This window comes from Bufo bufo, chromosome 6, assembly GCF_905171765.1.
Source record: "Bufo bufo chromosome 6, aBufBuf1.1, whole genome shotgun sequence".
NCBI lineage: Eukaryota > Metazoa > Chordata > Amphibia > Anura > Bufonidae > Bufo > Bufo bufo.
In genome coordinates this window covers 307,971,726-307,984,505 of record NC_053394.1, presented here as the reverse complement: position 1 = coordinate 307,984,505, position 12,780 = coordinate 307,971,726, and the positions used below count along the sequence as shown (strand labels likewise).

At 41.7% G+C, this 12,780-nt stretch overlaps 1 protein-coding gene across 1 annotated transcript; it reads left to right on the top strand.

The window, feature by feature from the left end:
• Window positions 1-5,774: 5,774 nt before the first annotated feature.
• On the top strand, window positions 5,775-7,219 carry HOXB1 (homeobox B1). Its single transcript, XM_040438472.1, has 2 exons — window positions 5,775-6,375; window positions 6,906-7,219. Exons 1-2 carry the CDS (start codon window positions 5,775-5,777, stop codon window positions 7,217-7,219), a joined length of 915 nt encoding a protein of 304 aa, XP_040294406.1.
• Window positions 7,220-12,780: the final 5,561 nt, after the last annotated feature.

Genomic DNA, 12,780 nt, shown 5'->3' with positions numbered 1-12,780 from the left:
CCGTTTTAGGTTACACATATGACTCCGCCATCTGAGTCTCTCACGCATGGCTTCTCCGTTTTAGGTTACACATATGACTCCGCCATCTGAGTCTCTCACGCATGGCTTCTCCGTTTTAGTTTTACACATATGACTCCGCCATTAGAGTCCCTCACGCAGAGCTTCTCCGTTTTAGTTTTACACATATGACTCCGCCATTAGAGTCTCTCACGCATGGAGATTAAAAATAAAAAAATAAAAAATTTCCTCACCAGGCCCAGCTGCGCTGGGACTAGTCTCCCATCTCACCATAGCTAAGAGACTGATGGCCAATTCCTTGGCCAGTAATACTCTGAGGGCTTACAAGACAGCTTGGCACCTGTTTCAGAGATATGAGAACACCTACCCGGCCGCTGGCCGGGGACCTATCACTCACCTATTGGGCTTCGTCTGGGTTTTGCCACTCTCAATTAAACCTGTCCTATAGCATTGTTAACTATACATGGCAGGTATTCAGCACCATTGGTGCAGGCTACATCCGGACCTACCGTCACTCTTCTCCGCCCACCCGATCAAAGCGGCGTTGAAGGGTTTGCGCAAGATGTCTGTTGTGAAACGACATGGGCGTCAGCCATTTACCGGTAGCTTGTTCAGGCCGTGACAGGCAAACTGCAGGGGCAAACCGTTCGGGCCGCAGGTTAGCGCTCTGGTAGAAACAGCCTTGTACCTGGCTTTCCATGGATTCCTCAGGTCAGGCGAGCTCATGGGCACCAATACGCTGGCTGGGTGCCTGCGGAAAGGTCAGCTCATCCGGCGCGGGTCCATCTATGTCCTCACCTTGGCCTCGTCCAAGACGTCACGGCCGGGGCAACCAGTGGCGGTCAGATACTTTCCCACGGACAGCAGATGGTGTCCGGTGCAGGCCTTGGAGGCTTGGCTGGGTAGTATTTAGTCCAAGCGGCATGTTCTCCCGTACTCGAACTAGTCAATGCCCGGCTAACCACCGCGGCCTTTCTTACGTACTTTCAGGTTAGTTGACAGGTCCAGGGGTCGGTCCTCGCTGGATCACAGGACATTCCTTCCGCATGGGCGCGGCAGCGGCGGCGTCCATGCATAAGGTGCCAGTACATGTCATCAAACGGTTGGGTCGTCGCAGTTCCGTGTGTTCCATACGTAATATCCCGGATCCTTATACGAAATATCATTGGCTTTCGAGTTTTGGTCTGTAGTTTCTGTTATCAAGTTTTCTAACTCCTATGCATGCTTCTTTTGGCCCCTTTAGGCTACCCTTCGATAAGCAGTTCCGGCATAACTCTGCTGCTTCTAGGTTGGGGGGGTGGAGTATAGGCGTAGGTAGGGGACCCTCTCAGCATGAGCCGATCCGAGCACAAGTGGTAGGCAATTAAGAGTGCCGTATTTGTGTGAGGGGAGGCGGGGCGTTCACTATTTAAACCTGGCCCTCCTCCCCCCACTTGTCGGCTCGAACGATTTCAACCCACCCAGGAGCCCTCCCTTCTTTCAGGTCTCATCATTGGGGTAGCCCCCTTTAGGCTACCCTTCGATAAGCAGTTCCGGCATAACTCTGCTGCTTCTAGGTTGGGGGGGTGGAGTATAGGCGTAGGTAGGGGACCCTCTCAGCATGAGCCGATCCGAGCACAAATGAAAATTGTGGTACAAAACATAATAGGCTTACTGCACTACTTACATATATTCAATGTACAGCACCTCAAACAGCCTAATTTCATATTAAAAACGTGTTAGATTATTTATTATATTTGAATGTATTCATATGGTGGGCCCCCAAAATAAATTTTACTGGTGGGCCCTAGGTACCCCAGTCTGACACTGCATGCAAATAAGGTTTACGCAAACCGGTTCCCATATGTATGAAATTTCCATGTAGATTTGTTAGGATAGCAGATTTTTCATTTTTTTTTTGTCAATTATTTTATGAGGAAAATGTGAGGCTTAGCCCAACTGAATGACAGCAGGGCTAATCCATGTGCCGATCCGCAATGGCGCAAACTGCAAACCCACTTAACATCCAGTGCACACATCCAATTACATAATCCATGCAATAACATTCCTGGAGCATCTTTTTTATAACTGTATGCTATGCCATTCCTCTATTATTCCTTGTAAAAGTTTATGAATAATGCCTCATGCAGACGTCCGTGTCAGTTTTGGATCAGTGGTAACACAGACACTGTTCAATCCATGTTTTCTGCCGTGACAGATCCGTGTTGGGTCCGTGGGTCCGTTTTTTGCTGTCCGTGTTGCATCCGTGTTTCACTAACACTCAACAGCTGAAAAATAATTTTCAAAGAATCTCTTGTTAATGATCCGTGAAACACGGATGCAACACGGATGGCATCCGTCGTTTTCACGGACCCATAGACTATAATGGGCGTGATGGATCCGTGAACACGGACAAAATAAAGCATGCATCCGTGGTAAAAAATAGACCCACGGACCGTGCTGAAACACTGATGCGTGAATACACACATTTAAAAGAATAGGGACGTGTGCTGTCCGTGGAGAACACGTACAGCACACGTCCGTGAAACACTGACGTCTGCATGAGGCTTAGGCTACATGCACACGACCGTGCTGTTTTTTGCGGTCCGCAAAAAACTGAAGCCGCCTGTGTGCCTTCCGCAATTTGCGGAACGGGCGGCCCATTGTAGACATGCCTATTCTTGATCTACGGAGAAGAATAGGACATGCCATATTTTTTTGGCGGGGCCACGGAACGGTGCAACGGATGCGGACAGCACACGGAGTGCTGTCCGCATCTTTGCGGCCACATTAAAGTGAATGGGTCCGCATCCGAGCCGCAAAAACGGCGGCTCGGATGCGGACCAAAACAACGGTCGTGTGCATGAGGCCTTAAAGGTATATCTGGGTGTTACCAGCTGGGGGGGTGTCCCAGAAAAGTCTGACACTGGCAGCACTGATGGGACAGTGCCAGGCTGTGCAAGGACACACCATCAACTGGTAACACCCAGTTGTACCTTTAAATATAAACTTTTAGCAGGAATAATAGGGGAATAGTGTCAGAAAAATAAGTGCTCCAGAATTGTCATTTCATGGATATTACAATTATTTACAAACACAGACTTGTCTATTGTGATGACAGATCCTCTTTAAGGCTACATTAAAGTTTAGCAAAATAATAAAAAAATAAAATAAAACATACACACACAGGTAATACAAGCATTCTTTGGCATGACCAGCTACCTGTTTAGTTTTTTTCTGTTAAAGAAACAAATATTCATAAAATACATTTATGTAAAACCATGTTGGCACATGTAAACACCCTAATAACATAATAGCGCATGCTAAAAAACAAAAACGACACAAAAACTGAAAAATCCCCCACAAACAAAATGTGAACAATATTTTATAAATAAATAAATATTATTATTATTATTATTATTATTATTATTATTATTATTATTTGTAGTTACACAGTGCATTCACATTTATTTAACAAACTGATTGTGCATACATGAAAATCATTCCAGTTGTTTCTGGTATTGGTATCTATCTATCTATCTATCTATCTATCTATCTATCTATCTCATATCTATCTTTCTTTCTATCTATCTATCTATCTATCTATCTATCAGCTATCCAGTATATAGTATATATCTATTATTCCCTATCTATCTATCTATCTATCTATCAGCTATCCAGTATATAGTATATATCTATTATTCCCTATCTATCTATCTATCTATCTATCTATCATTCCTTATCATCTATCTATCTATCTATCTATCTATCTATCTATCTATCTATCTATCTATCTATATATCTATCCATCTATCTATCTATCATTCCTTATCATCTATCTATCTATCTATCATTCCTTATCATCTATCTATCTATCTATCTATCTATCTATCTATCTATCTATCTATCTATCTATCATTCCTTATCATCTATCTATCTATCTATCACTCATCAGGCATTTGCCATATAAATGTGCTTAAAACCACAGCAAAATCCTAATGACTGAAGTTTTGGATTCTGAAATGTATGTTTTTTTGTAAGAGAATACATTACAAACAAATTACATTAGAATTTTTTTTATTTACAAAAAAGGGCAAACCTTAGAGCTAACAGCCTGCAACAATGTAAAAAGCCTTTGATAGATTCCATTCAAATCAGGTTTTTTTTCTTCCCCCCACAGTATATAAAAAAAAAAAAAAAACATTCCAGAATGCAGCATTTGAGTTTTTCTACGTACAATCTCATTAAAATAAAAACCGTTACAAAAAAAAACATAAAGCAAAAAAACGAATGTTCCTTACACAAAGTAAAACAACTATTCATGGCAAGTAGTAAGTAAAATAAAATATAAATAAATAAGTAGAACAAGATAAAAAGCTTTATGAAAACCGACCTTATTCGGTGTCCTACATTTACTCATTTTGAACTACAATTACTACTAGTTATTATTTTTGTACAGGATTGTTGTGGTTTAAGGTTATATAAGACCCCTTTGTCTGACCTCAGGATGCATGTTATTAATGTGATACATTGGGGGTTACACAGTGAGCTGATCTGCTGGTTCTTGTGGCACAGACAGCACCATCTCCATATCCTGCCTGATTCAGCTGCCTAGGTATTGGAGGTGATATAATATTTATCTTAAATTGGAAATAACGCACTGCCATGAAACACTTATGCTGTGGTCGTTTACCTCAGATAAAATAATTTGACCCCATAAATATAGCACTTGGACGGTAAGCACAAAGGTCCTTGGGGATCCATACCACGCTGTTGAACAAATTGTTCATTAGAAGAGATGTAGGTGAAATAGAGAGCTAGTAAAGACTGTTCTATGAAGTCCTGGGAGTTGGTGCAGCTTCTTGACAAGTAATACAAATGAGGGTGGGCGTCATATTGTTAGATGCCCTTGTCTCTGATGTTGTAACAAGTAAATAAATGTTGCTTACCTAACTGTTTCCTTTTAGTAAGAAAAATGAGTGGGAGAGACTTCTTTCCCAATCCTAGCTCCTCAACAAAGATTCTGGAGGAGAGGAGACACTTCACCACCACCAGGACACCAGGTTAATTCAAGATGAAGGATTATCTACAAATTGTTGGTTTTAGGGGCTAGACTGGTGTTTTTTTGTGTATAGGGAAGACCTTGCTGGATTTATGGATTCTGATCACACCAGCAGCTGACAGGAGATCTTTGTGAGGTTCCATCTAGCACCAGGACATTTAACAATGAGAACCTATACTAAGAACTCTTTTTTTCCTACATTTTATTGCAGCTGTACTATAAGATTTCCTGAGCACAACATCATGCAAAAGAAACCAGCTCTAAACCTGCCAGATGGAGCTCCAGTGAAAAGAAAAGTATTTCCATGAAACCAATCTTCTCCTCCAATGTGCCACAGCTTTTTTCTTCTTCATTTGCTTGAGGTCTTTTAACACTTAAAAAGTCCTGAATAATTCCAAGTTTTTCTTTGGAGGCGCTGAAGAAAGATTCTGACTCTAACGTGTCGTTATCAGATTGATGGGCCGGGTTTGATTGAAGCTTCTTTGTCATGCAAATGTCACAGGGCATGATGGATCGCTTCAGATATCTGACAAGCTTCAGGAGGTCTTCCTCTATTGGTCCCCTGAGGATCACGTGTCCTCTCTGTGAGAGACAGAGGGTTTGAAGCCTTGGAAATCCATGGCTGGAAGTTTACAGCTTTGACATACTACCTAAAGGTTGTAGGGCAAGGAGGATTCCCCCCGAAAACAGGTTGACCCTCCTCCATCCCTGGCAGATGGACAATACCAGAATGGGCTCCTTTTTGGACTATGCGATTTGTAATCGTGGCACCAGTGCCTACTCACCCAGAGGATACCACCATTTAGACCAAGGGGCACCATCCTTTCCAGCATGCCCCAGCACCAGTGACATTTATAACGGTGACGGGCGGTTTGTAGTCGGGGGAGCTGGTGCCTTCTCCAGCCAGATCCAGCAGCAGCAACAGCAGAACCACGGCTATCATCATCACCACCCTTCAGGAGCCAGCGTGGCATATGCCAGCTCCATCCCCAGCTACACTTCACAGACTTGCAGCCAGGGTTATGGGCACCAAGTCTATGTCAGCCAAGAAGCAGAAGGAGCTTATTATCAGCAGCAGCAGCCTTATTCCCCCAACACTGGCTCTTTGTCAGATGGATACTGTGGAGCAGTGCCAGGTCCTGTGCCTTACCATCTACAACCATCATTCGGCCAAGAGCACCAAGCCTTGTTAGAGAGCTACCCTAACCATTCCCCTCTGCTACACGAGGAGAAAGATGTCTCCTGCCAACCTGAGCTGCTCTCAGCAAATCCCACTTTTGAGTGGATGAAAGTGAAGAGGAATCCACCAAAGACCAGTGAGTACCTCAACATTGAGTTGTATAGGCCTCAAGTTCACAGGGTATTTGTAAGTGTGGGCTCAGATCATTAGTCTCTCATCCATCTTATGTGAAGGCTCAGATCAGTGCCCACCATACTGTTACCTACATCATGGCACCCCAGTGAGGTAGTCCACCGTGTCCCTCATTTAATACTTGTTTAATGTGTTCAGCCCTTTTGTGCAAGAGAAGTAAGATTAATGGATAGAGTAGGCAGAAGAGGAAGGCTGCTAATAGGAGAGGATCCCCTGATGGCAGGTTTCTAGACAAGCCATTGACTTCCAGACATCTGTAAACCTTAGTAAATACATTTAATGATGTGCTGCCCACTGGTACTACCCATCATAAGAAAATACAGCACACACCTTGTATTTGTTTATATTATCATACTGATGAAAATGGTGAAGAAATAATAATAGTAACAACAACAATAAATTATATACTGATAATAATATAATAATGATAACAATAAAAATGTACAAAAATAATAAGTTGTCAATTTTCCATAGCCAAACCTGCCGATTATGGGTTAAATTCTCAACAGAACAGCATGAGAACCAACTTCACCACCAAGCAGCTGACCGAACTGGAGAAGGAGTTCCACTTTAACAAGTACCTGACCCGGGCCAGACGAGTGGAGATCGCTGCCTCCTTGGAACTGAACGAAACTCAGGTGAAAATCTGGTTTCAGAACCGGAGGATGAAACAGAAGAAAAGGGAGAAGGAAGGAGTCACCTCCTGCATCATTAAGGAGTCATTAAAAGAGAGCAGTGAGACCTCAGACCTCTCCACCTCACCAGACACCTCACCCAGCCCCCCCTAAACAAGCCATGGACCTATGTTTTTTTTTTTTCCAGGGAAACGAATGAAAGATGTAAATAGTTTATTTTCTTCCACAAATGCCTTCTTATTTATATAAGGAATACCGTTTACAAACGAATTTCTACCCTCTTCATCCACGGGAGCTGATCAGCTCCTCTCAGGGAAACCCCATGTCTTTAGGGGAGCTGCACTTTCAGGCATCTCCATTGTAGTTAGCTGATTTATAGTTCTATTTATGCATAGAGAAGTAATTATCACGTCTTCTGTGTCTTTTATGTCTTTTTAAAGCTCATCATTTCCAGTGACTGATGTGATATGATCGTGTCCCTATCTCTTTAGGGGGGCACATAAGGATCCTTTAGGGGTTGCCTAGTTTGCACTATAGTTCAGAGGAATAGTACACAAGTATTGCAGCATCAGTGCCTGGTATTTACATAAACTTACAGTATAACATAGCATTTCCCTGTACAGTATCTGCAAATTCCTTTTATGTTGCTGCTGTTAATACTAACAAAATGTCTTAAGAAATGAGCTTTTTTTGTCCATGTAACAAGACATTTGTCTATTTTTACAGTACAGCTACCCATGTTTATATGGCTTGTCTCTAGAAATAAATCTACCTACCTCACATGATATACAATGTTTAATGAAATGGTAGATACAATTAATGAAATGGTAGATACAATGTATAGGAAGCCTCCTTATTGAGGCTGGAGCCAAGGGAAGTTGTCACCTTCTTCATAGGCTTTATTTCTGTGCATTAAAATGACTGATTATCTGAGCTGTATTTAGTCTCTAGTCACTGAACTCAGGTCTTCATCACTGTGCTGACAGTATACCATAGCTGGCTGTAAGGAACTCACATTTAACTTGGCATATACTGTGGATGCAAGACTCAGCTTCTGTGTCTGTCTGATATCCTGAACACAGAAAAGGCCAACAGGACTACAATTTAAAAGTGAAAAGATTTGCAAAGGGCTCATCTCTGGACATGAATTTCTATTCTGTGACCCACTCCCTGGAGGCAGAATGGGGATTGGGTGCTCTCAGACATCAAACACTTTTTTTAATCCTGCCTGGATTGACTGGAAATTGGACTTCCAGGCTGTTTTGATGATGCTTATAATGTAGTGACATCTATGATTTTTTTTTATTTTTTATAAAAATGTTTTAAGTCATTTTGTCTTACACAGTCCACTTACTTAAGTTCCTGTCATAATGATGTACTTCCCATTTGCTAACAAAAGAGGCCTGTAGGTTTACATTTATAAAATGAGATTTGGAGATAGACAAGGTGGTTATGTGTGCTGCCAGTCCTTTAGAAACAATGTCTCAGGTTTACCAATGTGTATGCATACATGGAAAAATATGGCATTCTGGTCCAATAGCTATATTTATGAAACCCCTGAGGCAACTTTTAGACAAATGCAACTTTGTCAGTAAGGGCTCATGCACACAACAGTATTTTGCGTTCAGTATACTGGCCATTTTGAGTTCAGTATGCGGCACATATACTGAACCATTCATTTCAATGGTTCAGCAAAAAAAAACTAAAGTGTCTCCGTTTGCATTCCGTTTCAGTATTTCCGTATTTCCGTACCGTGAAAAGATAGAACATGTCCTATTCTTGTCCGCAAATCACATTCTGTGGCTCCATTCAAGTCAATGGGTCCGCAAAAAAAATGGAACACATACGGAAATGCATCCGTATATCTTCCGTATCCGTTCCGTTTTTGCGGAACCATCTATTGAAAATGTTATGCCCAGCCCAAGTTTTTCTATGTAATTACTATATAATGTATAGGGCATACGGAAAAATGGAACGGAAAAGAAACGGAAACACAACGGAAACAAAAAACTGAACAACGGATCCGTAAAAAACGGGCCGCAAAACACTGAAAAAGCCATACGGTCGTGTGCATAAGCAAAGTTTTAGGGCCTCAGATTGATTTGCTAACTTATTTACTAGTATCAGAAAATATTGCTACTGTACAATCTGCTGTTAGGTTTCGTCAGCACAGCATTTTTTAACAGGGCATCTGACCTGGTGATGATTGGAGGAAGTACTGGTGAAACACAATGGAGAAAATTTATCATAGGCTGTAATTTTACTCTAGTCTATAATATACCTTGCGCTGCAAGAGGATGTGCCTAATTTATTTTGAGGTGCAAGACTCATGATAAATTAGGTGCATCCTCCGGCAGTCCATGCGCCTAAACTTAAATCTGGTGTAAATAAAGATAAATGCGCCCAATCTACCCTTTTCGGAAAGTAGTGAAGGTGGCATAGAAGCGCCGCTTGCGACAAAATTTGTCCAAAGTGGAGCTTAAAACATTTGCAAACACAGGATTTGCAACTTTTTTACTCCAGAAAAGTGGAATAGGGGAAATGAGAAATTCCCCCCAATGGCCCACATTTACTTATGTGAGTTCACCTAAAAATGCGGTGCAGTTTGAAGCATCTAGGTTTACAGACATTGTCTGCATCTAGCCCATCAAGGGGCCAGGCCTAAATGAAAAGCATCATTTAGCGCTACAATTACACCACGATTCTGGCTTAAAATGCTGCCTCTAACTACAACCAATAGCTGGTTTAAAATTAGACAAAAGTGTCTAGCCATGCACCCAATTTATCATTAAGCCTGAGCCACCGTGATAAATGTGGTACTTGTATAAAAGTGTAAGCCATCTATAGGATTAGTACATCTACCCCAAAGTATCTGGCAAAACAACAACTCCGTTCAAATACAGAATTTATTGCAGTATGGCATTTTATCTGCTTACCAGCTAAATTTTTCCAAAAAGCTGAATTCTTTCATGTGGTGTTTTTTTTCAGCTGCCATATTTAGGCATTATGGACCACATTTAATAATGTAAGTACACCTAGACATTGCTGTAAACTATGCCAAAATGTTGTGTCATTTGGCACATTTTTGATGCATCTAGTTCTCGCGAAATCCTCGGCATCTAGCTCGACACGGGGGCATAGATTACTGGGGAAAAGGTTTGACTTCATGGAAAGGCAGCGTGGCCTAATATCACCAAACTGGCACCCCAATTCTGGTGTAAAATTCTGTCTCAAAGTAAGCCAACCAATAGTTAGTACAGAGTCAGAGAAAAGTGTCTATCCCTGCACCACACTGATCATCCGCCTGAGCCCCTGTGATAAATTTGGTGCAGGTCTAGACAGATGGTGGCTGGTAGAAAAAAACTCCAGGAAATTCTGGCTTTCTTTTACAATTGTTTTTTTGGGATGGCATTTTTGTAGTCGCATGTTTTTTTCTGCCTTTTTTTTTCCTGTAAAGAAGTCTATGGGCTTACAAAGCCAATATAAAAAATGTTTGTGGGACATTTTATAATTTCCTATTGGCCAGTATGTAGCATACCGCTACTGCGATTTTTTATTAAGGCCATTAAAGGTGTTATCCAAGACCTATAATACCCCCCCCCCCCCTCCTAATGCCGGGGCCCCTCACACAGATTGTACTTACCTCACTCCCAGCACCCGCGTCGCTTCTGATGCCCGCACGGCATTGGGTGGGGGGCGGCCAATAGCAGTCCTCGATGGGAACGAGCCTCCTTAGCATCACCCGCAATGCTAGGGAGGCTTGTTCCCGTAGCGGCCTGCTATTGGCTGCCCCCCCAATGCTGGATGATGCAGCAGGCATCAGAAGCGACGCGGGTACTGGGCATTATAGATCTTGGATAACTCCTTGAAGAAAACAGAACATTTAAAAAAAGACATGGGAGAGTTATTAAAACCAGTGTAAAGGAAAACCGACAGTTGACCTTAGCAACTAATCAGATTCCTCCTTTCATTTTTCTTAGAGTTCCTTTGGAAAATGAATGGTGGAATCTGATTGGTAGCTACAGGCAACTAAGCCAATTTTCCTTTATAACAGTTTTGATAAATCTCCCCATAGTGAGAACCACCCTAAGGGCTCATGCACACAAACTTATTTTCTTTCCGTGTCAATTCGTTTTTTTTGCAGACCGTATGCGGAACCATTCACTTCAATGGGTCCGCAAAAAAAACAGAAGCAAAATAGAACATGTCCTATTATTGTTCGCATTACGGACAAGGATAGGACTGTTCTATTAGGGGCCAGCGGTTCTGTTCCGCAAAATACGGAATGCACTCGGATGTCATCCGTATTTTTTGCGGATCCATTTTTTGTGACCGCAAAATACATACGTTCGTGTACATGAGCCCTAAAGCAGTTGTATAATATGTATTTTTCCTTTTTTTGCAAGAAGGTCTACAGTGACCCTTTGCGAGATTTCCACATGCTAGTTTTGCTGCAGTTTGAAATGCATGTGTGAATCCAGCCTAGTACCATCTATATGTATACACACACATAACATATATATATATATGTATATATATATATATGTATAAGCTATCAAGCAAGATCTCTTTCTCTATAAATGTATGTATTCAACCTTTTGTGGGGAATTTTATTGAAAAAGGTGTCCTGACTATGACCTTTCTACGTCCATCATGTTGTCCATCTCATTTTTGTTCAGGTACCTTTAGGATTCAGAGACAACTGAAATTTCCTTTCTCTTCTTCAGGCCCACCTTGTTCTCAGTTTACTCTGCCCTGACAGCCTTTATTTTAGCCCAGTTTTCCATGGACTACTTCAATATTTACACAAGTTGATGACTTGTCCCAGGTTCTCCTCTCAGCAGCCCTGTCCTGCAGGCTCCTTCCCTAAGGCCTAAGTTCATCTAAAGTTCAGCTGGTAATCAAAGCAACAGAGGCTATGCTAGATGTCCCAGGACAGGCCTTGGATGGACAGCAACTTAAGGTCATGTTAAGGTCTTGAAGCTCCTTCTGAGTCTCAAGCGACCATGCTCTCACTACTATACATTATACTGTATTTTTTATTTTTTTTTGTAGATAGTTGCCTTGCTGCTTCTAGACAAGCTCACATTTTTTTTATTTTATTGAACAGTTTTTATCCAATTCAAATCGTCACTTACAGAGGAACCAAGTGTGGTGGGGGAAAACACTGTCTTTCAAAAGTGTAGAATTGCTCAGAAAATATTTATGAAAATTCATACTTTTACTCATCCAAAATGTGTAAAATTAATAGAAAATATATTCAAAGCTATGTCAAGGCTAGAAATAATGATTATGTCTTGGCAAGGCAATGATCAGGAATTACTAGTTAGTCTAATCTAGATCATTGCCTGCTCATGTGAGCTGCATTTATCCCCTTCTTTCCGGGTTGGATGCTTGTTACCATGATCGCTGGTTCCCAAATGGCTTAATTTTTTTTGTCAGCAGCACATCCCCGTTTACACAGGGCGTTGTACTGCCAACAAGTCATCATTTTATGTGGTACATAAACATTTTGCTCATTTGTCAGTTGATAAGCTGCACATTTGCACAGGTTTACTAATTCATGTTCCCCACAATAGGCTCAATCCTTGGCCTGTGTAACAAGGACTTATGGCAGGGCACTGCAAAATTAAGTGATAGCCTTCCTTGATTAAGATTCCTTTTAGGGCTCATGCACACGACCGTAAGCCCTCCGAGACATACAGTCCGTGAGC